The 27,975-nt window shown below is 31.6% G+C and overlaps 3 protein-coding genes and 1 pseudogene across 6 annotated transcripts; all 4 read right to left on the reverse strand.

Moving 5' to 3' along the window:
* Positions 1–357: 357 nt before the first annotated feature.
* Positions 358–6,399, reverse strand: LOC124830877 (transcription factor GTE1-like). 3 transcript variants are annotated; one of them, XM_047304739.2, is made up of 8 exons: positions 6,196–6,399; positions 4,441–4,635; positions 3,690–3,767; positions 2,605–2,829; positions 2,389–2,487; positions 2,232–2,290; positions 883–1,033; positions 358–750 (listed from the first exon to the last, which is right to left on the reverse strand). In XM_047304739.2, the coding sequence occupies exons 1-8, from the start codon at positions 6,277–6,279 to the stop codon at positions 607–609; spliced, it is 1,035 nt and encodes a 344-aa protein (XP_047160695.1). In that variant the 5' UTR covers positions 6,280–6,399; the 3' UTR covers positions 358–606. The 3 variants fall into 3 exon arrangements, with proteins under 3 accessions (XP_047160695.1, XP_087964028.1, XP_047160697.1); XM_088107902.1 differs by lacking the exon at positions 6,196–6,399 and adding an exon at positions 5,636–5,791 and having other exon boundaries at positions 372–750; XM_047304741.2 differs by lacking the exon at positions 6,196–6,399 and adding an exon at positions 5,081–5,582 and having other exon boundaries at positions 372–750.
* A 4,914-nt stretch (positions 6,400–11,313) lies between these two features.
* LOC124830876 (plasma membrane-associated cation-binding protein 1) lies at positions 11,314–12,596 on the reverse strand. The gene is made up of 4 exons (XM_088106128.1): positions 12,342–12,596; positions 12,180–12,269; positions 12,003–12,087; positions 11,314–11,922 (listed from the first exon to the last, which is right to left on the reverse strand). Exons 1-4 carry the CDS (start codon positions 12,453–12,455, stop codon positions 11,588–11,590), a joined length of 624 nt encoding a protein of 207 aa, XP_087962254.1. The 5' UTR covers positions 12,456–12,596; the 3' UTR covers positions 11,314–11,587.
* A 1,514-nt stretch (positions 12,597–14,110) lies between these two features.
* Positions 14,111–19,867, reverse strand: MCM6 (minichromosome maintenance (MCM2/3/5) family protein). Of its 2 annotated transcripts, none has more exons than XM_047304736.2 (19): positions 19,706–19,867; positions 19,468–19,617; positions 19,231–19,356; positions 18,898–19,060; positions 18,545–18,738; positions 18,239–18,434; positions 18,079–18,153; positions 17,552–17,781; positions 17,355–17,469; positions 16,536–16,610; positions 16,318–16,458; positions 16,021–16,224; positions 15,772–15,933; positions 15,635–15,690; positions 15,404–15,546; positions 15,267–15,326; positions 15,057–15,179; positions 14,715–14,845; positions 14,111–14,483 (listed from the first exon to the last, which is right to left on the reverse strand). In XM_047304736.2, the coding sequence occupies exons 1-19, from the start codon at positions 19,780–19,782 to the stop codon at positions 14,358–14,360; spliced, it is 2,547 nt and encodes an 848-aa protein (XP_047160692.1). In that variant the 5' UTR covers positions 19,783–19,867; the 3' UTR covers positions 14,111–14,357. The 2 variants fall into 2 exon arrangements, with proteins under 2 accessions (XP_047160692.1, XP_047160693.1); XM_047304737.2 differs by having other exon boundaries at positions 15,267–15,323; positions 19,706–19,866.
* A 3,438-nt stretch (positions 19,868–23,305) lies between these two features.
* Positions 23,306–24,781, reverse strand: LOC124830885 (putative purine permease 4 pseudogene; annotated as a pseudogene).
* Positions 24,782–27,975: the final 3,194 nt, after the last annotated feature.

Genomic DNA, 27,975 nt, shown 5'->3' on the forward strand with positions numbered 1-27,975 from the left:
ATTTGAAATTAAAAAATGATTTTCAGATTGTCAATTTCAGAAACTTTTTGAATTATGTAATCTAAAAGTCAAAAATGATTTTTGGACCGAATAATCTAGAAGTTATGTGTAATTTGGAAGTTATTTTTATTTTTTCAAAAAGGGCTTTTAAATTGTATAATCTGAAAAAATAAAAATTATTTTCAGACTGAAATGCAAAAGATATAAAATATAAGTATGTATAGTTTTGAGTCATATTGATCAATCTCAGTGGCATGATGGTAAGTTGATCTCTGAACAATTTTCAAGTCCTAGTTTCAATAGTTTGGTTGTGCCCTTTTCCTTAAACCTTTCATTAAAGCCTGCATTTTAAGAAACTAATAAACAGTCACCTGTTCCCAAAAAAACGAATTTTCAAAAAAGAAAAAAGTCTGTTTGAATATCTCGAAAGTTGTTTAACTAAAAGATCGTAATCACTGTATGTGACATGGTAAGCATGTTGAACAGTACAAGTTTATTGAGCATCCCGCTTAATCAAAACTAAGATAATGCCTTGTGTACTGCAAAAGTGAATCACAAAGTCGAAAGCTTTTCATTTATTCTATATTGATCTCTTCGGCAAAAGAATCACAATTTCCTCCTTTTGTTGGTGTTTTTCTTGTCCTCAAAGTTACCATTGTGATTAACATTTAGCTCCTCAGCAGCATTTTTTCCCTGTTCTTCCAGTGCTTTTTTGACAAAAACGTTTAGTTTCCATACTGTGTAGTCGGTCTGCATAAAGTAGTCAAATTGGTTAACAGCACCAAAGCACGTGCTATACAAAACAACTTAGTATAGTCAAGACAAAATTAACAAAAAATGAATGAGAACAAACTTTGTTAGCCATAGAGTAACGTTGTAAACCTGATTATCAAGGTCAAGGTTCACTTCTAGATCATTAGGTTTGAAGGTTGGGTCATTCTCAGAAATTATCTGCAATGCCTTGTTGAGATTTTCAAAATTCAGTCTGCTGAAAGACTTAACAAGTTCCAGTTTCTCACGAATCGATATTTTCCTGCAGTATTGCCAACAAAGTAACAATGCAGAGTTAAATGACACATGTATCAAAGTCATGTATTTAAAGGATCAAATTATGAAAAAACAAATATTTATGGACCACATATTGCTGGACTAAATAATACACTGGTATCTGCATTAGTCCTTGTGAATGGTCACTTTCTAAAAATAATCAATTCATGCACGAATAAAAATTACAATTCATACTCAAATCTGAAAGATTATCAGAACTTAATCACTTATCCCAATGAAGTGTCAACTAGATTAGTTAATTTTTTTATCGGCAAATATTAGTTACTAGTTTTTTTATTGGAAGAATTGAACCCACAACCTTTTCCATTTTTCTTTCAAAACCCTTCAAATCTAATTCAAAAACATTTATTTCCTAAGCAATGAACAACGAAGAACACCAAAATGACACTCTTAATACAAGCAACGACAAAAGCCTTATCACACTAGCTGGGATCGACTATTTGCAGCACAAAACTCCATTTGGCTCTCAATACTAAATCTTCTGAGATATCTCTCGTCACATTTGACAATGCTGTTCTGTTTGGTTTGGTTGGGTGGGAAAAACAAAGTTCTTCCATGCTTCAAGAACAGCTGCAGTTTGACTTTGCATATTATTATCTATATGGATACACAGGAACCATATTTTTTTCAATGCTTCTCAGCTTAATCAAGAAAAGGTGGTGGGAATCGGTCAAAGTTAGAAGTTGGTTGTGGATAAAAGGAAAACTTGAAAAAGCATCAATGTCTTATTAAGAGTGGTGGTCAAATCCTGTGTTGTGTCAACCACCTTATTGTAAATCTGGGACTGAATCTTGATTTAAAAGGTCCATTGGACTCAAATCTTTCAATAAATTTGGCTTTATATAGAAAAAGACCAAATCAACAGATATATTATTTGTCTGGATATTCCTTTTAATGACGCTGAAATATAACGGAAAATTTGAACAGCATGAGTAGGTGGAGAAGTTAGTGATACCTTTTGTACTTAGAACTGAAGATGCTGGTAAATCTTTATAAATTCAAGTACCATTTTGAATTTAATATCTCAAGATTTTAGTGACATTTTAACTTCATTGTCAAAGACAGAACAACAAACACCCAGATGACTAATAACACTCATTTATTGCAATTTGACCTTCATCACCATGTAATAATAAATATTAATGGACAGCTATTTCACGAACCTGCACTTTTCAATGACCATTTCTTTGAGATTCTTTAAGTGCACCTCAACCTCGCATAGCTGAAACAACATGTAAGCAAACTCATTAACCGTCTGATTTACTATAAAGTAATGCAATAGATTTTACACACAACTTAGAAAGAAGATAGTGTATCAACCGAAAGGCTTATATCCTTTGCCATATTGGCATAAGTAGCTTCTTGAGCAAGCTGCTTTTCCAACTGCATATGTGCTTCTTCCTTTAATTGTTCACTTTCCTGAAATAATCACATTAAAAAGTACGGATATTTGGTATAATATTCATAGAATGACTAAAAATATAAGAAAGTTTCATTCATCCAAAGAAAGGAAAATATTTCGGGAAAACAGATTACCGCATGAGCAACTTCAGGCAACAGCTGCAGCCATTTCTTTTCAAATTTTTCAAGCAATGACTTTGCCATAATGTGGATATCATGTTTTTCGTTGTTGTATTTCATTGCATTCTTAAAAATCAACCTGACATCAGAATATATCTCACGCACGTTCTTATAACCAGAACCATCCTTGGCATCCATTTTCTTTTTTATCGTACTGAAATCCATAGGCTTCGCAATAATCTAGGAGAAGAAAATTAAACAAAATATTTTAATAACGCAGTAAACAAAGAACTCTGTTAAAAAAGTAGTGTTTTTCTAAAAGCTTACAAGTATACATGCTTTAAGTTAAAAATGATAATGATTTCCAAAGTGATTCTGTTGAAAGGTGTCAAAAGAGGACTAAATCTCTATTTGATCCTCTGAAATATCTCTCAATGTTTGGTTGTGTAGTTAATTTCTTTTCCTATATAATAGCTAGTAAATACTGTATTCTGTATGATTACTCTGTGATTGTTTTTGTTTAGCTTATTTTTCTGTAATTCATTATTGTCATATTTATTTCCATTACTAGATTCCATCTTTCACCTGACGTAATTCTTCTCTATAAAGAGGGGAACCCTACACAAATGAATTATCAATAACATTTATTTCCAAATCTATTCAGAAATGCTGATTATTCTTCTTTTAATTGTGAAGGTTCTATTCTTTCCAAAAGTCACAGAACTTCTTACTCTCTCAACCTTATCATGCATCTAAACCTTTTCATTTAATCCATAGTGATAAATGGGTCCAACAAAAATTACATCCCAATTTCGAAGGTGATTCATAACCTATATAACTAGTAACTATATTATTTTCCTGTATTATTGCTCTGTTATCGTTTTTGTTTAGCTTACTTTTAGGTAATTCTCTATCGTCATTTTCTCTCCTTTTTAGGATTTAATTTCCTCTCCTCTATAAAAAGGAGGAAACCAAAGATTAACCCTCAATAATATTTCATATTTTCAACTCAAAAATAATATATCTATAGCTTTCCTTGTTTAGATATTTACAGTTAAAATCAAGAAAAAGCCTTTAAAAAGAAAAGAAAAATTAAATACCTCATGATAGTCATGCAACCCAAGACCTTCAACATCTACAGGCTCCAAGAAGGGCCAAGCCCATTTATGCTCAGCTATCTGAGAAGAAAAAAAATGTATCACTATTGATTTTCTGCAGGAAACTCGGTGCAGTAAATATAGAAGATTCAACATAATAACAGGAGGTCATTCATTTATATAACCAAGAAGATAAACGATTACTGCACTGTTATTCTCAGTCAAAGTAAGATGGTAGTAGATATTCTTTTCAAGAAAATAAACACATCTAAATATGATAATTTATTTATTTTATTTAAATTTAGTTGGGTTTTAAATATTTCATAAATTTAAACATTTTCAATTCAGGGAGACAAATGCATGCTTTGCAACAAAGAAAATGAGTAAAAAGGGTTCATACTAAGGCAAGAGCAAGTTATGACAGGGTCACATGGAGCCTCATAGAGCCATAGGCAAGATGACAAGTATGTGATGTATGTATGCTAGAACATAGTAGCAAAGGGAATACATGGAATTTCAATACAGGTCCCATCTGGCTAACAAGCACAACCAATTAATGGCAAAACAACTAATGCTGTCTATTACTGAAAGCTGATCAAATGGTTCTGATTGATCAATGGTTCAAGTTCAATTCATGTAGGTCCAGTAGAAAGAATATTGACACCAATTTCCCACGTAGGTCCCTGATTGCATTATCTTAACCCACAATTGAAATATGAAATAACAAAAACAGTTGCAGGGTATTTCCACTTGCCTGATGCAATATTGTGGAAAACTGTTGTATAACCTCTTGCATTGCGTTTGAAGAATTAGGTTCCTTACTTGATGCACCTTGCTGTGACCTTCTACTGCCAATAACAAGCTTCTCCCGGCCTTTGTCTTTGACACTATTAACTTGAGCTTTAGTCGAAAGGTAGAACTTTTCAACCTCAGCAACTTGTTCTTCAAGCTGTAGTGATGACAATTTTTTTTTAACTCATTGTCAAGTTCAAACTTATTAAGCAAATAAATCCATAACAGCAAATTTGTGCCTAACAAAATATAAAGGATTCCCTGGACCTTAAACATGCGAAAAGTACTAAATACATGGGGAGTCCACCCTAGAAAGATATGTACTAACGGGGAAGAACCAAGCATTTAAGCATTCCATCAAACACCACATACTCTTCCGTACGAGACTTGGGCACCTCATAATGCCCAAATTCTTATCACATTGATAAAAGGTCTCAATGCTATTTCATTCATACACACCAGCTAACAGTAATGTGTATTCTAGTTTACATCTACGATCTACCCCATCACAGTAACTTACGGAAGGCAAAGGTTGAAAACGAAAACATCAAAAAAGAGAAAAAAATCATTAAAAAGGTCATTGTTCCAACTCCAAGGTATACCTAGGAAAATAGAACTAAGAAGAATGACTAGAATTCCCAAAGACAGCACTTCAAAAGAAGCCAAAGTCTATATTCTCCCATGTTCATTACAAGAAAAATGAGAATGAGCAAGTGAAGCTCATAACTCTGCTCTTTAGTGTCCTAGTATATTAAAATTTCCATGCAACATTAGAACCCTGAATCCAATAAACATAGGACGGGTGAAAAGAACACAAAATAAATAGTACAAAGATAACCAGCGGTAATTCTATATGATGTAAATAAGCTTCTTATCACATGAAGACTTGCATTATAAATATGATAATCAATCATCGTGGAACAGGCTAAAAGTCAGCAATTTATTGAAATACACCAAGAGTTTATAAAAATCATAAAATAATTTCCAAATTCACAAAGATTCTCAGTACACTCTAAATATCCTCCCTAAATTTGAAACAAGAACCACGACACAGATACAGAAGTTCAGTTCCATTAAAAAAACAATAGCGTTATGAAAAAAGTTTCCAAGAACTTGTACTAATACCCCCAATTCGGCTATAAAACATGTTAAACAACCTATTGCAGAAGTGCCAAACTATTTCAGCTTCCAAAGCAAAATTTCAGAATCCAAATCAAATTTGTAGGTAAATCTCATTCACCAACTCTTGTGCAAAACAAATCAACTTCAGCTTTGAATTCAGACTTAACTCCCTCGAGTGAATCAATTACAAAAAAAGGGTATTGGCAACTGACAGAAAAAAAAAAAGTACCAATTTTTCTACCATCAATTAATTTCATATTGTAACCCTAGAAATTATAGTTAGGAAAAAATAAAGTTACATCATCCATTGATCGAATTGAGGATTAAATGTTTCAGTGGGTTCATGCAAGGAGTCTTATTTAGTCCAACATGATAAAGCATCTCAGTACCAATACTATATAGTTATGGGGAAATGTTCATATTAGTCTCGCACGTGACTAGTACGACAAGACATGTTAGGTCTATACCAGAAAAAGAAATACTTGAAGTGTGACAAGAAACAGAGCGGAAAAGAAAACAAAGAATTAAATGGGTCCTACTCATACTCCAATAGAAAAACAGAGACATGGTTATGAATTACGAAATGAGAAGTCACCTTTTGAACTTTGTTGAAATTTTCACTGACAGAATACCTAAACCGGTTCAAATCCTCCTTAATTGCATCAGGATTTGGATCCATTTCCTCACAAATTTTTTTTCTGGGGGGTGCTACTTTTCAATCTGAGATTATATAGGTATGAATCCCTAAACTTTTTTCCACATCAGAATTTCCAACTGGGAAACATCGATTTAACCTAGTTTGCTGGTTGATTCTGTGATTTTGATTCAATAAATAACACATTAATTATGATATTTTGAACGATCTGATTAAATTGATCGACCCAGCACAAAAACAAAGATTGAATTTTTAAGAACGGTGGAGTTAATGGGTGATTGAATCCTTAAACGAACGAGGACAATTTATTAAGGTGGCATCATGTGTTGAAGTTCTCAAACTCAAACTCACACTTCATAGCGTTATAACGTTATTAAAACTTTCCCTAGGAAAGAAACTGCCGTCTCGCTGTCCATTTTTGAATCTTTTATCTACTTTCAAAAATAAAAAATACTCCGTCTATTTCACTCTAAAAATATACAAGACGACTAGCATTGTCTTCCATCTTGGCAAAAAAAAATTAGTAATTTAAAACATTTGAGTTTAGCCAAATTATTCTTTGTTTGAATTATGTAAATTAATAATTTCAAAGAAAATAAAACATTAGATGATATATTTGATACTCCAAAATATATTGAGAAATTACATTTTTATTGTCGATGTATTAATGTATATGTTGAATTTACCAAGTTTATACTCGTACCATTTTCATATGGAGTGTCTAGTGTTCTTTCCATTTGTTGTATTGTGGAGATATTCTGCCTAAATTTTTTAGAAATTATTTAATAATTTTCTCTCTGATTAGTTTCTATCTTCTAGGAAATTTAATTTTTTACTCAAAATTCCTCTATAATCTACTAATTTTTTTATTTCATTTTTTTACTAAAAAAGTGTATATTTGACATTCAATACCTTGCAACAAAAATTAACTTTTTCTATTTGCATTCTTCATCTGCTTTTCCTAAAAAATATCATATAAAAATAAGACAAGTATTTTAGACTCAAACCTTCCTTGTCCTTTGAAGTAAATATCCTATCCCAACCTCCCTAAACTAACTTTCCACTTTCCTCACATTTTTTTCAAAAGAAATTTCTTTGTATGTTTTTCATCTTTTACTTTACATCTTTGGGTAACTTGAAGAAAGACAAATATATGTATTTCTCTTTGTTCCATGGTCACTCTTGCCAGTTTTGCTTGTATATAAGTTCATTTTCAATCCAAATTAGCATAAGTTCAAAATATTTCATTACACTTTTCAAAGTCAATATACTATGAATTGTTTTGTTCTCCAAAAAATATGATTGTAAATCTTAGTGTGCTGAAATCTTTCTAAGGTAGAGAATTTTGTTATAAATGTCTAGTGAGTAGATAGCCTAATGAAATCTAAGAGTTGATAATCTAATGACCAGAACAATAGTTTTCTTTAGTGGATTGGTAATATTTTTTAGATTTTCTTTGTTAGGATTATGTTTTTAATTCTCATGAATTTGTACGTGTCTCCTTTATAAAGATGAGTTGATGACGAAATATAAAGTATATAATTGATTTTTTTTTAGTTTATCATTGAATGTAAGAATTTTGTATTGGATCCTCCTTTTATTCCTTTACTTCTAGATTTGTTATGTATATAGAGATTGATATTTTTTTTTATATTTTCAAAATTATACTAATATTTATCTCCATAAGGTAGATTTTGTATAATATGAAACCTAGAATGTTATCATCGGATGATCTTATCTCGGTTTATCCATATATGTAATATCATTTTAGCATGTTCACTTAAGATAGTTCGATCACACTAAATGGAGATAAAGTTAAATAATTGATAAGGAAGTGTTGTATTAAAAGTTAAGGTATCCTAAACCATCTTAAACTAGGTCATGCATACTCAACCTAAACCCATATAGGTAAAGACTCATAAATGTAATACAAAAAGGTATCACTCACAAGATATGACAACAAATTCATTAACTATTGCATTTTGTTGTCTCTTACGTCTTGCTTACTTAAGTCTTATTGTAGACACTCTGACTGAAGGACTTGGAAGATCTTAGTTTGAAAAGAGAAAGTGCAATCAAAAGTTAGAAGGTAGACACGAAGAACCAAGTGGTACATCTTGACCTTACAAAAACTTCTATTTTCATCCTTTAGGTTCAATGCATTCAATTTTTCTATCAAATTATCTATAAAATTCAGATTATTTTTTATTCTACCTTTTCAACTCCAGATTTTTCAAGTTTTTCTTTCAACACCTTACATCTTTTTTGTATGTTTTAGTAACCAAATTTGAAAACACGATATCTATAAATTAATAGTTAAGTATCTCAAATATTTCAAGTGTTTAATCCATTTTAGATGTTTTAATCCTAGTAGAAATTTATCTAATATGTTTTTATTCAAAAGAAACTAAGTGCTTCAAGTCCAACTTTCCAACAATTATTGTGATTCCAAAAACGTATTTGTTTTTTTATTTCCTTAAGCTTTATATAAGGTAAACATCTTTCTATATTTTTCTTGTATACACAATATATTTATTTCCTCCTTTATTACTCCCACATCTTCATATATCTCCATTTCAAGAACTATGAATTCTTTGGTATTGTAACATAATAATTTTATGGATAATTTTTTTATTTTTATCTCTTTATTCAAGGGCAACAATTTCTTCTTTTCACTCTAAATGTACCATCTAGGCTCTATGTCCTCCTAACTTCCATTTCATAATTGAAGTATACTACATTACATGTTTCATACTCTTGATTATATACAAATACTAATATATAGAGAACATATGCTAGCATAACTTTAATTTAGATAATGATGGTAGATGCTATCATTTTTTTATTGTATGTGCCTTAATACTGTATTTATAAATGTTCAAATTTTGATTGTTATAAATCAATGTTTTCATTAATTTCTTAACTAATTATGATAATGTAGTCCTTGAAACATTATATATGATATTATTGATTTTTGTTCTAGCTCATTTGTCTAACATCCCACTATTTCTATTAATTAACTATCACATATTTCATATAAATCAATGACAATAAATCTTACTTTTTTTATATAAAAAAACTAAAAATGAATGTGGAATCCTAAATAAATTGTTATCAAATATGAAACATATATAATTGAAAATATCTTCTTTAAAATTGTTTAAATCCATACATATCCTTTAAAAAAAATCCAAACATATCCAAAATGAAATTCTATGAACTGATTTTTCACTACACAAATTAACACAATACTTTATAATATAAAATTCTCAAAAAAAAATTGAGAAACATATCCAAATTTTAACTTGTATTCCTCTCCTATCCAAGGTAATCGGTTCTCTATGTAATTTCTTTTTATAACTATTTATAAAAAAAAATATCATACACAACAAAAATCTCAATCACCATAATTGTTTACTAATTTTTAACCAATTCATCGATTTTCAGAAAATCAAGATTTTAAGTAAAATCTTCTATTATTAAATATCATTCATTCTGCTCTCTAATGTGCCAAGGATCTTCTTTGTACTTAATTTCAGAGATCTCATACACAATATTTTTCAAATCAAAGTAGCACAGAACATACGTTTTTCTCACATAAATAATGAACTCTATGTAATAATAAAGTTTTCATATTTAAAATATCAACCACAATAATTATATATATATATATATATATATATATATATATATATATATATAAACTATAACATTTTAATATATATTAATCACAACAATAATAATTTATATCAACAGCAGCAATAATTTATATTAACAACAACAATAATTCCACACTAACAACCAACAGAAACTCTAAATATAAATAACATAATTTTTATAGCAATACTATCTTATTTTCTCAAAAAAATGCAACATATATAATATAATTAATTTTTTTCTTAAAATTGATAACAATACAATCTTATTTTCTTAAAAAAAAATACAATATATATAATATAATTAATTGTTTTCTCAAAATTTATAACTATAATTAATTTCTTAATTCAAAATACAACATAAATATCCTTCATGAGTAATTATAATAATTTAATCTCTTTTTAGTTAAAATCAGTATAATTAACAAAGTTGTCTACCTTTATTTCTCCTCTTAAAATATCTAAATATTCTTCAATAATTAATTTTTAAATATATGTATTCACTCTTTATTTTTTTAATTAAAAACAACACACTCTAAAATAAATGAAAAATATAATAAACTATATATTTATTTAAAATTAATTTAATATTATGAAAATGTGATGCTTACAATACGCGAAACCTAATAATATCAGTTACATTAGACAAGTGTTATAGTTTATTACAATAAATAATTTTTATATTTTAATAATTCAGATATTCTCAATTTTTATAAAGAAGGTTTTTCCATTAGACTTTGAATTTATAAAGTTTCATTTAATTATATTACACAATTATTAACAAATATCAATGTATAAGTATATATGTGACTTCAATATTTAAATATATTTGTTATCATTTAAAACACTGTAGTTTGGTAGTTTTATTCCTCATAAACTAATTACATCCCATTAATTTCTTTCTTTTCTTAATATGATAACAAAAAGAAATTTTTTAAATAATAATTAATTTTAGAGATAAAAAAATACAGTAATTAATTTAAATATTAATTTAAAGATTAGATTTCTAAAATAAGTATTAAATGAAAATTATAATTAATTTATGAATCAGACTCTAAATTATCATTAACATTATCAAAATTTTAGCTTAAAAAAAGTAATGTTTAGAACAATTTCATATTATCTAAAACTATTACTCATAATATGTTTTTATTGGATCACGTTTAAACACATCAAAATCCCTTCTTACCAAAATCCACATATATATATATATATATATATATATATATATATATATATATATATATATATATATATATATATCAAAGGCTTTACGTGTAAATTCTAAGGAATTGGTGGCAGAGAGCAGTTAGAGGAAGAAAACAAATAAATATAAACTAAGCCAAACAGAACTTCCATGATAATGGAACACTGACAACTGTTAAATGAAACAACAAATAGCTACAGGAAGGGTTCCATGAACCAATTATTATTACAATTTCTTGAATGAGAAATCAAAGTGAAAATTACAAAACAATTCACCATACAACATTCACATGCATACTAATCACCAAATCTGCAGCAAAATCAAACTAAGCACCACAAAACCGATTTTACACAGGAATAAAAGAATAAGGGAATGCTATGTCACAATTTTCAGTATATCCAAACTAAGAGTACAGTATATCTGCTGCATCCTTCAAGAAAGCAGCTACATCTTTTTCTGTACCAAATTTTCAAGCCTTTGCTGCTTCTTCTTTCTCAGCTGCTTCAGTAGATTTCTCTTCCTCTTTTACAGCAGCTTCAGCTGGTTGTTCTTCCACCTTTTTCTCGCCACTTGTCTCTATTACTTGTGCTTTCTCATCTTCCTTTTTCTCCTCTTCAACCACTATCTCTCTCTCTTGGACAACAGTACTGCTTGTTTCTTCTGTTTTACTTTCACCCTTCTCTTCTTTCTCTTCTGTAACAACGAAAGTTGACACCTTCTCAAACACAAAGAAAACCGAACTCGAAGCCAAGGTTGGTCCAAACTTAGAAGATGCTTCGGATGCCGCCTTTGATCCAGGGAAATCTGAAATTGTATCATTCCTTTATAAGTAACAGAGATCACAGTTACAACTTTGAGTTAAAAAATGGCCACAATCACTTTACCGATTTTAACAAGCTCTTCTAGGAACTTGTGAACTTCTGTGGTGTTCTTCTTTAGCCCTCCTTCTTTGCGTTCTTTAACCAAACTCTACAAGGTGACAAAAAGTTTTAAATCAATCGTTGGTTTGACTCTTTCTCTCTATTTCTTGTATTACATATATGTGTATGCTCAGTTCTCACCTTGATTTCAGTTGGTGAAGCCTCGTATATTTCAACCACTTTAGTTTGAAGTTCAGTCTTCTTTTCTTCAAACACTTTGTTGTATTCCTCCTACAAAGAAAACACCAAATTAAGAAAAAGTTGAAGGAAAAAGGAGTGAGAAATTTGACAAGAGTGTGAAACCTTAGAGTCATCGAAGGACTTGGTGGCCTCAGCAGCAGCAGCAGCTTTCTTGGAGGTATTCTTCTCGAAAACCTTCTTGATCTTGGGAAGAACCTTGGACTTCCAATAGCCCATGTTGTGTTTTGAAAGTTTTGAAGGGACTTGAAAGTAGATATGAATGCAAGTGTTGAAGCCACTTGTCCTTCCAAATCAATAGGCATATATAAATGATGATAAGTATGTGTTACTGTGAAGGAACTGAGTCACCAATCCAGCACAGACATCATACATAGTTCAAAGTTAGAAGCAAAGAAAAGAACCTTGAAATTGGAAGGTAATTACATGCATGACCTATTGCACATTCATGCCAGCAAAAGTGTGCTGCTCAAATGAGTCTGTCGGTCCATGCAACAAGTATGAGACGTTAACGTCAAAGATGAAGGAAGGGCAAAGAGGTAAAGACAGGATAATTATAAAAGAGTTATGTCTTAGAGATATGATTAATGTGGTAATTATGTGGGGTGGGAGAGGGGTATAAAAGGGAAGGGAGGTTTTGTGGGGGGAAGTGACAGTTGGCACTAAACTTATTCCATAGGTGGCAAATATCAGAAGCGGGTCCCTTACGTTTTGTATTTATGTTATCTATCATTTTATTAATTTTATTGATTTTAATAGGCATGATGCTTATCTGTAACTCATAATTTGGCTTTATCATCTGCGTTGGGTATTGTTCAAGACAAAAATGCGTTTCTGTTTAATTTGGGTTCTCAACTGAAACTTGGCACATGGCTTAGCTGGTATGCTACTGCCAGTCACTTCCATTTTCTTATGTTCAAACTCTTTTTCGGTTTATAATATAAACAAATCAATGAGTAATACCGTTATTTGACTGCCTAAACAACCTTGTAAATCTATGCTTTGTGTGTGGATAAACTCAAATTCTAAACTTATCACTTGTAGGGTCTACAAACCCTCGATGTAGATATACCCTACCCTCTTCTATTTTGGAAAAGGGGAATATTAATAAATACCCTTTCATATATATTTTTGGAATATATTTCGATTAAATGAGATTAAAATACTTGTACTTTGATAATTTGGTTTAAGTAAACTTTTGTATGCGTGAATTTATTTTGTGAAAAGGTTTTTAGTGTTGGAAGGGTACTTTTAGTTTAAAGATGTATCAAGACATTTGTAAGAAACAATCATAATATATATTACAATATATATTTTATAATTGTACAGCTTTCATAATCTGACTCTTCATTTTTGTAATTGATACAAGGCTTCAAAAATAGATGAGATAAATGATTAGGTAAGGTATGATATAACTGGTGGCGTACAAGTATGTATAACATGAAATTAGTTATATCAAACAATATATATTTTTAGGTTTCAAATTTGTTTTTAAAATACTTAAGATTATTTAATTAGTTCAGAATATAGATTGTTAAAAAATAAAGTATATACAAAATAACTTTTTATGCATTGCGTATTTTTCTTAAAAAATTTACAGTTTAAAGTAAATTTTGATTTGTTTGGTGATTTTTCATGTCAACTGCCCTGTATTGAGACTTAAATCTAGCCAAGGTTATATCTTTACCAATCCTTCTCACCTTAAAAATTATATCAGTCGACATTTTTATTGTTTTTTTCCCAGTAATTATATTAGACAAAACTTGTGTTTATACTAAAATGTAACAATTCAATATGTATATTATTGCCAACTGCAATAAGTTGAGGCGGACATAGAAAATAAAACTAGTGATGAAACTCTGGGTCAACATGTGTAGGTACGTGTCTAATTTGGGAACATGGTTGAGTATAAAGTAAAAATATGATGAGAAGGACCTATAGAATAATAAATACAAATATTCTAAATACAAATACATCATAAAGAACCATCACAATCAGTTTTCCATCACTACAAAGCAATCAGATAAGGAACCAATTTGCAGCTCAAGAGAGACAAATAAAGTAATTGTGAATGGAAAATAGGAAGTGTGTAATTTCTAATTTCTTTCTCTCTTAAGACTGTCAATCCACGACATAATTGGGAGCCACCGCTAAAATTCGGTTATTTCTAGGTGCGCCTCCTCCTTCGGCAGCCGCCTCTTGCCCATCATCCACCACTATCAAATGACCTTCTCTGCGAATTAAACTCTGCATCACCAAGTGTATATTTAAAATGGTCATCAATAATATTTTTTAATTCTTGAAAATAAGACTAAAATAAAATACTATCACCACCTCAACACGTTCCTTTCTACCGGATAAAGATGAAAATTGTTAAAAATCACAATGATGTGATTACAGTTTTAATAAATTTTATCCAAAACTTCACAAATTATAATTAATTTTAATAGTACTAGAAAGTTCTGCACAAAAAGATACCTCTATAATAGCTTTAATTTTTGAAATTTCAGTTGACACTTCCTCCATCGAACTGTAGTTATTTCTCTCGTTTTGTTGGTCTACGTACCATTGAATCAAATCTTTTTGTCTCATTCCAGCCAAACCATTTCCTGTGAAGTTCATAGAAATTCCCTCTTTAATACAATAAATAACATTTGACACATCTAATATTCCAAACAAAAAATCAATAAAAATATCTTGATGTATAACATGATTAAGTACAAGTGTCCGATCATTGAACCAAAAGCTAATTTGATTTAACATTTAACTTTTCTCGTGTTTCAGAGTTAAATAACAAAAGCGATGGTTTGAAGTGACCACCTTGCATAGCAGCCTCCTCATGCTGCCTAAGACGCATGATAAGGGCGCTGGTTACTCTTTGGAAATATTCATCACTTATAACGAGTTTTTTCGCTTGGGGTTTAGACCCATCCGCTGGATTTCCTGGGAGATAATAAAACCAATGTAAAATTAAGCTTGCTTCTTTATCAATAGATAATTTCAAGGTAAAATGGGATAGGGACACCTTACCATCATTTCGGTCAGCTTGTCTCGTTCCCTGGGAGTTAGATCCATCTGCTTGATTTCCTGCTGGATAATTAACCAATGCATAACTAAGCTTAATCAAGAAAAGATTTTCAAGGGAAAATTGGTGAGCAGAAGCTTACCATCATTAGAATCTCTATTATCATTTCCATCACCTCCTGCGCCATTAGCATCTCCATTTTTTTCATTTCCAACACCACCAGCTGCCCCGGCATTCTGATTTTCTTCTTGAAACTCTGACAGATCGATCTCACTAGACTCCACACTGCAGAAAAAAGTAAAATGCAATTATAACCGAAAGCTAGATCCCAAAATAAAAACTGCAAAAGGTAAACGTGAAATAAAATTCTTACCTTATAATAGAAGTTTTCAGCAGTTTCACTGCTAGACGAACATGGCGAGGTTGTACCTGATACCAACGCTTCTTTAGACCAAACATAAAATATGAAATCAGTGAATATTGATAATAAGACTCTGAAATTTAAAGAACCTGATTGTCCAAATGACACCGTGCGATGGCCTCTGACAGCCTGATTAATGCTTCCAACTGCCTAACTGTCATACGATAAGCAACTCTACTCCCTGGATTTGTATCACCTCTACGAAGCGCAACATAAGAGTCTACCAGTAGTTTTCTGGCATCTGACGTGAGCTGCATTAATAAGGCTAAATAATAAGATAGGTGAACAAACGCAAAAGTTATCCTCATTAATAGAAGCACTCCAGAGGAGACCTTAACCTTTGGTTTAAGAGTTTTTGCATACGCTATATAACGCTTCAGTTCTGCTGTAGAGAATGCTGGAGCAAGAGCAGCTTCTCGCTTTTGATGAACTCTCACAATATGATGGGCAATGTGATAATCTGTCTGATCATCTGGATCATCAATCATAACATATACGAGATCGAACCTCGAAAGTATAGCCGGTGGAAGGGCCACATTGTACTGAAAAAGAGAAAAGGGCAAAATAAAACAGTTAGGCCGAGTTGTATTTAAAGGCACGGTGATCCACCATGACTGGGTATTGGAACATCTTACCTTAAGTGGTTTAGATTTATCATAGCGTCCCCCAGCAGGATTGGCAGCGGCAAGAATGGACGTACGAGCATTAAGTGTTGCTTGTATTCCAGCTTTTGTGATACTAATAGTCTGCTGTTCCATGGCCTCGTGAATGGCAACCTACAACCCAGTGAAATGAGACACTAGCCACTTCACGAGCACGGCACGTGATGCAAGTAAAAAAGAATATGCCTTACCTGATCTTTGATGTCCATCTTGTCGAATTCATCAATGCAGCAGATGCCATTGTCAGCAAGCATCAAAGCACCAGCCTGAAACAAGAATTTATCGATATAAAAATCGAGTAGTCAGGTAAATATCGTGCAAATCAGATAATGATGATTTTGCAACACACAAGCATGTTGAAACCCTCCATTCTGTTCTGTGGCATTCGATTTCATACAGTACCTGCCAGTCACGTTTCATAAATAGTTCTACGCTACACTGAGTTGTAAAATTAAAATATTCTAGTTTCATAAATAGTTCTATGCTACACTGAGTTGTAAAATTGAAAAATTCTAATTTCATAAATAGTTTTCTAAGCTACTCTATACATCAGTTGTCATTTTTGAATGCAAAATTCCCATTGCAACATCATGCAAACAATTCTGCATTACTGGAACTCACAATCCATGATGGATAAGAATGCATTAATGAGACAGGGGGACCAAAATACATGTTCTGACTTAGTTCAATGCGTTTATGTAACATTTTATTATTTCTTGATTACTTTTTTCCAGGGAGTAATTCAGGCTAAAGCAGTTTCTATTACTGTAATATGTTTAACGCATAATATAAACGAATAGAGCACTTGTTTAATGCAACTCAGACTAGGAAATGCATTGCATATTTAAAATTAAATTTCACTAAATCATAGAATAATGTCAGTTATACACAGATAACGAAAACTTAAAGTTAAACAAATTTTTAGGTACTTAGAAATAATCCAGCTGTTGTAATTGATAGCGCAACTAAATTTTACATTTCAATAAATGCAAAAGGGGAAGATTATTGACCTCAATACAAAACTCCCCAGTTTCTGGTTCCTTCGCAACAGTTGCAGTCAAGCCTGCAGCAGATGAGGATTTCCCAGATGTATATACAGATCTTGGCACTATGCCTGAAGTATACCTACAACGATAAAATAGCATACATAACCATTCACGTTGCACAAACCAGTATAAAGTAAACAACACAAAAAAAAGAGGATTACTTAAGAAATTGAGATTTTGCACAGCTGGGATCTCCAACAACGCAAACATTTATGTCTCCTCTGAGGTTGATGCCTTCATGAGTAAATTTGTGAACACCACTCATGAGCATAAGAAGGATAGCTCTCTTTATATCTGGATGACCAAAAACAGTTGGAGCAACGCTTTCAACTAGTTTGTTGAAAAAATCAGGAGTATTCCTCATTCGTTGAATTTCATCCAGTTCCTGCGTCTGTTAAATCTCCAAGGAAAATAAATATAGGGTTAATTGTGTTTTTTCAAATAAAAGATAGGCAGAATAGCAATGAACCTAAAATTCTTAAGTTGATTAAGTATATGACAACGGCAATGATATTCAGTCAATGATTAAAGAAAAAGTGCAGCCCTTATACATGAATATTCGACAAGTTTCATGATAGAGGTGACAAGTTTCATGATAGAGGTGACACGTCCCAAATGCTTACAGTGTAGAATCTAAACCAAAAGTTACATTATAATGAATATAGATAGAGTGCATCATGAAACTTACAGTAAACTGTTGGTAATCTTCATCGACATCCTTCTTTCTATTCCTGATGTCTATTTCTCTTCTTCCATCACAAATCTGAATGAAATCATTCAAAAACAACATCTGTTACAAAATCAATCAGATCACATGAACATGACATGAACATTGACAAATAACCAACCTGAACAGAGTTAGCAATAAACGCTAGACGATAGGAGAGGTCTCTAACTCCCAGGGCCTTGAGGCCACCGACACCTTCATTTCCAGCGGTGGGACCCTTGCGTTGAGAAGCATCACGACGACACTCTGATCTCTCTCCAGGAGATGCTAATGCCATTATGTCAGGTATGACAACTACTGTACCTGTGAAAATCACCCTACAGACAGCCAGAATGTGATCGATTATTCTGTTATTCAAGTTCAGGCAATAGAAAGAGCCACTATACTTTGACTAGTTCAAGGAAATTTGGGGCAAGAGAAATCTCACGTGTCACCAGCCCTGGCCTGTTCCACGATCTCATGACGAAGAATAACATCCAATGACCTAGGAAGAGAGCCCGCAGGTATCTCTTTGGATGTCTCCTGCATTCTGACCCTCTGCCAATCAGCAAACTTGCTCTCCTGGCGAAGCAATACCCACCTTGTTCGATTGCTACAGGTGGCATTTGTACAGATTGTTGGCTGCAGTGTTGCGTAACATCAGAATGGGAATAGCAAAATTTGAAATCAATACACCCAGCAAATGACAGATAATAAATTATAAAATGCATACATGAACATAATATGATAATGATAAAACAAGACAAGAATCAAATTAAAACATAATATTGTTTTAACCACCTCGGTATACTTGAATTGCTGTTCAACATTCTTTATAACACCGCCGCATTCCAAGCACTTGAAAGTTCCTTGGAGAAGTTCAGGTCGAACCTCACTTGTCCTCGTCACCACTCCTGTAACGGATACAAGTCTCCCAATTTCCGAGGTGCCCAATTCCCTTAACCTGCAAAAGAGTAAGCTTAGCGGTGAACAAAATGCACGGAATTATTTCCATGAGCTCACTCAAACTCTATCAAATTGAAACACCAGAGCCTTCAATTTAAGTTAAAAATCGACACGACCAACAAATTAAAAACAATTAACAATAAAAGCTATAGCAAAAAATTCACAGACCGCTTAATAACTGCAATGTTGTAGAAAGCAACGTTGATGTCCTTGTTAGGGCCATCGTCGGATACAACTGACGGCTTGAGTTCCATAACAAATCTCTTACAAGCGTTCCTCAAATAAGGCTCATATCTAGAAAAGGCAAATTTCAGTGCCGCGAAATGTTAAAAAAAAAATCGTTGCTTCTAATCTCAGCGTCCCTAATCATAAAACGTCTCAAAGTCTCAAGACATGAATAAAAACCTCAAATACTCATCGGAGATAGTCTGCTGGAGGAGGTCACTGAATTTGACGACGTGGGAGAAATCGATGAACATAGTGTTGGATTCGTTGACTCTCATCACTTCAATCTCCGCTTCGTATTGAATCTCGTTCCGTTGGCTAGATTTGAAACTGTTGATTCCGCTCAAACAAACAGCAGAGTTAGTAATTTTCATTCGAAATGAAAAGAAAGAATCAGAAGACGAAAAAAGAAGGGAACCTTTTGAGAAAATCCAAAAAAGCGTTCTCAACCGTAACGGCTTTCTCGTCCACCGCGAACCCACCGAACGCTTCCATTGTCGATTCTTCTGCTTTCTCTGAGAACTCCGAACCCTAAACTCTTTTGCCTTATGGAATCTCAATTCTCTTGTACAGTTTCATATGGGTGTCTGCTCTGGCGGGAAGTAAATGACCGGAAACAACGTCTTCCCGCCAAAACGTCCCCTTGATGGGCCTTTTTGGGCTCCTCTATAACGGCCCATTTCTGGGGAGTTGCTCCCTCCACCCCCACACATCTCTTCCTCCACCTCCCTTTTACTTTTTTGCCCCTTCCTCCACCTTTCCTTTACTATTTTGCCCTTCAGTAAAATTTTATTTTTAAAATTATTGTTTTTTAATTTTATTCATTTATAACATATTTCACTGATAACCTACGTAGTTCCTTGTATGAGTAAAATATTTTTCTGCAAAGCTTAGTGATCGTGAAAACAATTATCAAGCAATCTTCCTCTTGTTCTCGGTACAGTAGGTGGTGCAGTGTGTTTATGGTGTAGTGTCCTTATCGTGGTTCCTCTCCAGGTACGTAGTCATAATCCTTCCTATAATCCTAAACCCTTCCCATATTTCCAATAATCCTTTTAATATCCAAGCCTATAATCCTTGCATGAGCCATAGAATAAAAACGAAACTAAAAAGCAATGCTGCCTCTGGACGGATGACATCCTTCAACGGATGTCAACATCCGTTTAAGGCGAAACGGATGTCGACATCCGTTTAAGGCGAAACGGATGTTGACATCCGTTTGAGGGAGGATTTCATGTTCTGTCAGACTCTCCAAAACTGATTGTAGAGGAGCGGTGTTTTAATCTAAAGGCTTGTCTCCAACTCTAGCGAGAACACCGGGTTAAATAAGAATCATAAATCTAAACCATTAATCGTAGTTAAACGGGATGAGAAAAAAACACTTTACTCATTCGATGTATTTTAATTTTAACATCATTTTTTTTCATTACATTTCATCCCACTCTTTTGCAAATCAAAGCACAATAATACATAAGAAAAATGAACAATTTGCACCTTGTTCAACCACAACATCTGCCACAGAGTGCAGCAAAACGTGCTTCTCCTTCTTCAGCACTCCAAAACACGGAAATGGCACCGGCCTCGTAATCTGAGCTACACAACCACATATTCACGAAATTTTGATTTCTCAAAAAATAAATAACGATAAAGCAACACGAGAGAGGGAGAGATTGCCTTGTAAACAATGGCGTTTGGAGTGAGACAGAGGGTTCTAGAACGAATATCCTTCCTCAGTATGAACCTTCTCACTGGTAGATAAAGCAACATGAGAAATCCAATGCCCCATGCCAGAATCAACAACACGGAGTAAAGCACCCACTGCACTGTTTGATACAACATGCTGTATATTTTTTTACTCCATTTTAACTTTTGAGGATATAATTGTCATTTTAGAAGGATATAATTGGCATTTTAGAAAATTGGGGAGGTGGAGGAAGAGATGTGTGGGGGTGGAGGGAGCAGTTTCTGTCTACTCCAGCCCATATCTTCATAGTAAGGCTGGGCTATGCAAATTGTGTAGAAATAATACATCTCAGTTCTCACACAACTTATTTTTTATCAGTGTATTTAATTTAATTTGAACTTAGATAAATAGTTTGTCATTTTTCATTTCACTTTCTCATAAACATGAGATCATAACTAATTTAAAATAATTTTAGAAAAAAATTTAAACAGGGTACAATTAAAAAAAGGCAATTAATTATACTTTAAAATTTAAAAACATGAAAATTATTTCGTATTTTATTTGACTTCACTCCAATAAGAGCAATATTTTTCTTTCTACACCCCCTTTTTCTTCCTCTACCCCGATAAAACATGTAATTATCAAATTATCTCTCTTTAAAATTATAATAGTTTAGAAAATGGAGTAGTTCCATTGAATTGCTTGTGAATCTTATGAGATAGGGTAGTTTCATTCACCCAAGATATTTTCTTTATTCAAATGTCAATGTCAATGCTACTTGTTGGGCAAAGGAACTGTGATCGAAAAATATGCAATGAATATTAGATTCTGAATCAGGCATAATCATCACATAATCTATAAAATCATCACATTAATACGAAAGAAATAATAAAACATCAATTTTCACAGTTTTTTTCTTCAACTTGTGATGTTGTCTTACGAAGCCATTAAATCTTTATAATTTCTTCAATTTATAATAAGTTTCAAGTTTATTTATTTATTTATCTATTAATATCAGTGCATTAAATTATTTATAACTATAATAAACTATCGTCTAACTTTAACTACTAACACCTATAAGCTGCTATCTTATATTTTTAATCACAATATATGACGAGCAACATTTTTTAGTTTTTGAATGAATGTGTACTTTTCATAATAGAATAACGAAATTTTGTTTTGGAAGTCTAAATAAATTTTAATTGTAACGAATAAATACAAAGCGTGATTATCCAAAATAATGTTTAAAATTATATCGGCACCAAACTATGATACAGTAAGATTTGGTAAATTAAACAATACGCATCCCAAATATTTATCTCTTGATATACACAAACAAACAGTGTTTTGGATAATTTGTAGTGAGTTGGAAGCATTGTAAAAGTTCAATTTTTAACAGAAATAATTATCGTTTGGTTTTTAAATCATATTAACTTAAGATAACTTTTTAATTAAGATATTAATGAATGATGGTCATAAGAGAAATAGACTTGTGAACAAAAAAACTAACTTTAGAAAGAAAATTTGGGAAACAATGCATCAAAGGAAGGAGTGTCATATTTGTGTATATAGAGAGAACTATCTTAAAAAGGTTGGAACTTGGAATGCATCTAAAAGAAACAAAAATTCCTCTCATATATAGCTGCACATAGTATATACGTAATTATTTTGATAAGATCCTACAAATCTTTATTCTTACATAAAGTCACAAAATAAGTTTTAAATTCTCTTTGAAACAACTATCTCCTTATATCTAACAATTCCTAAATTGAGCTTGTCTTCCAGAAATATGTCTCAAAAATAGCAATACCTTGAATAAGTTTTAAGTTTGTCTAGATCAACTTAAATGTCATGCTGCACTTCATAAAACAACAACCTTTTCAAAGCATTTTAAATACTCGTTAGTGGTCATAAAATTATTCACTTTCCTCTAAAAATAAGATTTTTCACATAATAATAATAATCTTGTCTCTATATATTTATCTACTATAAATGGTATAAATAAAAATACATGTTAAATTGATAAAAGTAATTAATCTGTTTAACATGATATAGAAGAAGCAATGAACTAACATTATATATAATGAAATTTAAGTTTATGATTTTAGTCGCACTTTGTAAAATCTTTTTAGTTTTTATTTGACTTTTCAATGTGTTGAATGTGTATGATTAAGATAAAAAGACGTAATTATTTATGTATTATTTAAATTTTCGCATAATGATACACTCCCACAACATTCGTGATTTTTCTCTCCCTCTCCGACAACCATCGTGATATTTCTCTAACGTTATATTATCTCATCAATACCAGTTAATGAAATTTATGCGAAGATATTTATGAAAGCAAATAAACTTCTGCCAATACATTAAAACGACTCATTAAGAGTAAGTTTATACAAGCAACAACGTTCTGAATACATGAAAGTAGAGAAAAGCGATACTCTGACATTGATAATGGACACTGGTGGAAGATTTAACGATAAACTACATCACACAAACGAAAATACATAATACATAGTTCAGTTAGCCACAATGTTGACGATGTGGTTCTTGTTCCCGGTGAGAGTTTTGTGTTGCTCCTTTCGATTTAGTTTGTAGATGCCATAGACATAAGAAAGGAACCCCCAAATGCAGAGAATGGTGGAGATAGCTTTGAAACCGCCGAATGTATCTTTGTAGACCAGAACTCCTCCCAACACATTCATGGACAACAATGCCGTCATGCAAATGCCCCCTGTCAGAGAAGATGTCAAGAACACCATTCCTGCAGTTCCCATGAAACACAGCTGCCAAGTCACCACATTTCCGATCACCGTCACCCAATAAACCATGCATCCCTTGTCAAACACCATTCTACTTTCTTCCTTCATCTTAGCAAATCCACCCCCACCTGCCATGCCAATTGTGGCCAGTGTCGTAGCTGCCAACTCCATCACAAGCTGCATTTCCATCACCATTTCATAGCAATACACCCTCCTGTAGATCTTCTCCATCAGAGGCAGATAGAACGCAAACATCAGGCCTGCGGCTATGGTGCAGAAGAATCCAAAGAAGTAGTGCTTCCGTGTGATCCCCTCTGGTGTCTCGTGGCTAGAGTCCAAGGCTAGGAGGATGGAGCTCAAGGTAAGAAGGATGACACAGTTAACGTTTGAAAAGGTTAGTTTTTGCTTGACAATGATGACAGAGAAGAGAAGGTTGAAAACAAGCTGGGAAGAGAGCAAAAGCGCTGAGGTTGAAATGGGAAGATATGAATTTCCCCACGAGAAGAAAAGGTTGTTGAATCCTAACATAACGCCAATTGAAATTGAGAGAACTAACATTCTTGGAGTGAAATCGGTGAAGGGCACCCTGTTTGTGAGTTTAAGGAGATAAGGGAGAGAAATCGGGATGATCAAGAGAGGAAAGCCTGCGGTTTGAACCCAGGTTGAAACCAAAATGCTTGAACCTTTGTGGATGAAATAATACTTAGAGAGCAAACTAGCAGCAAGAGAACCCACAAAGAGACAGACATAGTTAATCACCAAAAGGGGCATGTACCTCTTGTTAGTGATACACTTTTGATCTGCATGCACCTGCATTGTTGTGTTGTTGTCCATGGGAAGAGCTGAATCTGCATGCAAATGTGCTACCTCTTCTTCACTTTCACGATGAGTGAACTCAATTTCACTTGTGTGGTTATTGACAGAGGGGGTCATGGTGAGAGAGAAGATGATGATGATGGAGTTGTGTTGGGAAGAGTGTTGATGTAACCTCTTTGGAAGAAAGCGATCATGTTTTGAAACCGAACAGTTTATGTTATTCCACTCTTTTTCCTTGCATGTCAGCTGTAGCGACATCCATCTGTCATCTCTGTTTCTCATATACTTATGTGCTACTGTTACATATTTTTATGAGTTTTAATTTTTAAAACACTCATTTATTTACCACAATTATTTAATTTCTCAGTAAAATACCATTAATTAACTCCAACGTTATAATAAAAAATTATTAATCAACTATATTTAAAAAATAAATCGTTAAAATAAAACATTATTTCTTTTATTAAAAACATGAATCCCGTTACCACCTTTTTTTTTTCTGTTTCGATACTCTCTATGTTTCTCTATCACACTTGTTTATATCATGTTGGCATTTTCTCTGAGTTATTTTATTTGAATGAACTAAAATTAATATTTGCTAATTTAAATTTAAATTAAAAGTTATTGTTTGAACAAAAATATTACAAAAAAGTAATGTAAAATTAAAATTAATACTATTTAATTATATATTTCTCTCTCATAATAAATATATAAAAAAACTCTAAAAAGAAGATCATTAAATTACACTGAAAATGTGGTCCTTGAATAAAAACAATTTTATGAAGAATTGTAACTTTTGTGAGTTTCAATATGTAAAATTGTAGCTTTTCTTAGCATTCTGGCTGACTTATAGCATTGCATGCAAAGTGTGGGAAATGACAAACTCATACACTTTGATATTTACAAAACTGGCACAGGGCACAGCAATTTAAGCCTATGGTTTGAAGCATCTTCAGAAATGCATCAGTTGAAAACATGTGAGCTGTGAAATTTCTGGGCTACCCATATGCATGCATTCATTTTCATCGATATTATCACCTTCAGTCTCAAACCACCAACACAAAATCAGACCTTTAATAAAGTTTATAAAACAAAATTAATGGAATAATATTTCTTTTTTACTTTTTGAACCTAAGATTGTTAATCAAAGAATTTTAACATTTTAATATCCAAGGATGATGTAATTAAACAATTTTTATTAAATTTATCAACGCCATATTGAAATTCAATTAACTCTTCGGTTTTTTTTTCATTCTACTTTTATATACTACTGAAATTGTTAACAAAGTTGCTAACATATTCTACCATTTTTTAGTTATTAAGAAAAAATAATAAGTTATAAAACATGAAATATTATATATGTTTAGAAAAATATAAAATTTATTTATCTAATATCACAACAACTATGAAAAATAAAATAAAAATATATAATAACACTTCAATAAAAATGTTCTATTCACTAACGTATTTTCTGTTTTTAGAGTATGACTCTCTCAGACTACTTTTGTAGCAATTAATATGGACAAAATATCAGAGTATCTTTTATGCATTTTGTTTGCAGATTAAAATTAAATGTGGGTGCTTGTGAAATAACTTGTATAAATAGTAAAGTTAATTTAATTGTGATACATTGATGTTTTCAAATAGAGAAAAAAATTGAATTCTTTAATATAATTCAATTGTTTTATACATAAAAATTCAAAATAAAAAATAAATTAGGTAACTCAAGAAGTTGCCCCTAAAACATTAAAATATGTTTCATACAAAGATATACCATCTGCTTATAAATTTGGCTTTTTAAAATACACAATGTTATATGAGATATACTTACTAAATAATATTATCATAGTTTTTTTTTAAAGTGTAGAATTTTAAGGAATAAAGTGCAAAGACACCTTTCAATGTCAACAAAATTAATATAATTAAACTTATGAAATAGTAAGACGTGTTTGTAATTAAAATTATTTTTAACTTTTTCTTTCACTGATTTGTTAGTATGGTATTTAGCTTATAAATATGTTATGTTATGATAACATCTAACAATAATTAGAGTCAGAAGTTGGAAATTTAAGAGAAATGTATTGAAATAAATGAATGAAATAAGCTTATATCCTGTCATTGACATAAATATTTACAGTAAAAACTTAATTCATGTTTAAGAGAGATAGATAGAAATTCAAATATAAATTAAAAATATTACACTAGAAAAATAAAAAAGTTTAGTGACATATAAAAATTATTATTATCACCTTCATTCTATTCATTATATTTTGATTTCTGATTTTGAATTTTAATATATTTTTAATATTAGCAGTAATTAATATCTTTTAAAATCAACTTTAATTAATGAGTAGTGGTGGGATTTGTTTTGAATAATTGGTTCAATATTAAACTTTCTATATTTTAGTTAGTAAATATATATATCTCACAAACTTAAAACTATAACATAATATAACTATCCATTTGATACATTTTTTCTTTACTCTAATACACATTATTATCACAAAGTTTCACAAGACATTTGACTCTAGGTAAGTTAAATACTCTTATGTGGAAGAAGTTTTTAGTTTCAAAAATGGTCATATGCATAATTGATACCATAAACCTTCACTTTTCAATTATGCCAACAAACTATCAATAATTTATTATTACATAAAAATTTATTAAAAACGAATAAATAAAACATAAGGAAACTATATTAAATTCATGATAAAAATTACACTTTGCCAAACATAGAAAAATCATACGAAGATAAAACATTAAACCATTAATTAATCAAAGCTAAATTAGCTAATTGACATAATGATTTTCTTTATGAAACTAAAATTGCACCATCAATACCTTAAGCATTAGCTAATTGACATAATGATTTCCTGTCTGAAACTTTAATTGCACCATTAATACATTAAGCCAGTTAGCAGATGAAACTTTTCATATTACTTCCATATATGAAACCACATGACATTACCTAATTGGAATATTAAAAATTTGTAGAACCAAAAAATAAGAGACAGTATTACTAGTGTGTTTCTTATATTTTTTTTAGTCATGCATTAACTCCTTAATTTGAAAATTATGAAAAATTGCATAACAAATTGCGATTAAATCCTGAAATCTATTATGATTTTTCATCATCCAAATAACTGCAATAATAACAACCACTGCCATTACTTTCAGCAAATGATTACAAAAAATACTTCATAAACTAAATCAAATCCAAAGAATAAAACTACATCATGAAAAGTTTCCTTCAACCACATACCTATAATTGTATAGTGTTAAGAAGTTAACTTTAAATTTAACTCAACCCAAAAAACTGGCTTGTAAGGTGAGGTTTGCACCTACTTATATACTTTAAATTGGTCTTATCTCTAATTAATGTGCAACTTCCAACACACACCCCTCGTGTCAAGGTATATGGATCTC

This window comes from Vigna umbellata, chromosome 2 (assembly GCF_029865625.1).
Source record: "Vigna umbellata cultivar VRB3 chromosome 2, Vumbellata_1.0, whole genome shotgun sequence".
NCBI classification, from domain to species: Eukaryota; Viridiplantae; Streptophyta; class Magnoliopsida; order Fabales; family Fabaceae; genus Vigna; species Vigna umbellata.

Coding starts and splice junctions, on each gene's coding strand:
- LOC124830876 (XM_088106128.1), bottom strand. CDS start 12,455: ATGGGCTATTGGAAGTCCAAGGTTCTTCCCAAGATCAAGAAGGTTTTC. Junction 12,270..12,341: donor AGTCCTTCGATGACTCTAAG/GTTTCACACTCT, acceptor TTTTCTTTGTAG/GAGGAATACAACAAAGTGTT. Junction 11,923..12,002: donor AGAAGAGCTTGTTAAAATCG/GTAAAGTGATTG, acceptor ATACAATTTCAG/ATTTCCCTGGATCAAAGGCG.
- LOC124830877 (XM_047304739.2), bottom strand. CDS start 6,279: ATGGATCCAAATCCTGATGCAATTAAGGAGGATTTGAACCGGTTTAGG. Junction 4,636..6,195: donor ATTTCAACAAAGTTCAAAAG/GTGACTTCTCAT, acceptor TCATCACTACAG/CTTGAAGAACAAGTTGCTGA. Junction 2,488..2,604: donor TGCCTGAAGTTGCTCATGCG/GTAATCTGTTTT, acceptor TGATTATTTCAG/GAAAGTGAACAATTAAAGGA.
- MCM6 (XM_047304736.2), bottom strand. CDS start 19,782: ATGGAAGCGTTCGGTGGGTTCGCGGTGGACGAGAAAGCCGTTACGGTT. Junction 18,154..18,238: donor TTATTGCTAACTCTGTTCAG/GTTGGTTATTTG, acceptor GATTTCATTCAG/ATTTGTGATGGAAGAAGAGA. Junction 14,484..14,714: donor AAATTAAAGCTATTATAGAG/GTATCTTTTTGT, acceptor TTGGTGATGCAG/AGTTTAATTCGCAGAGAAGG.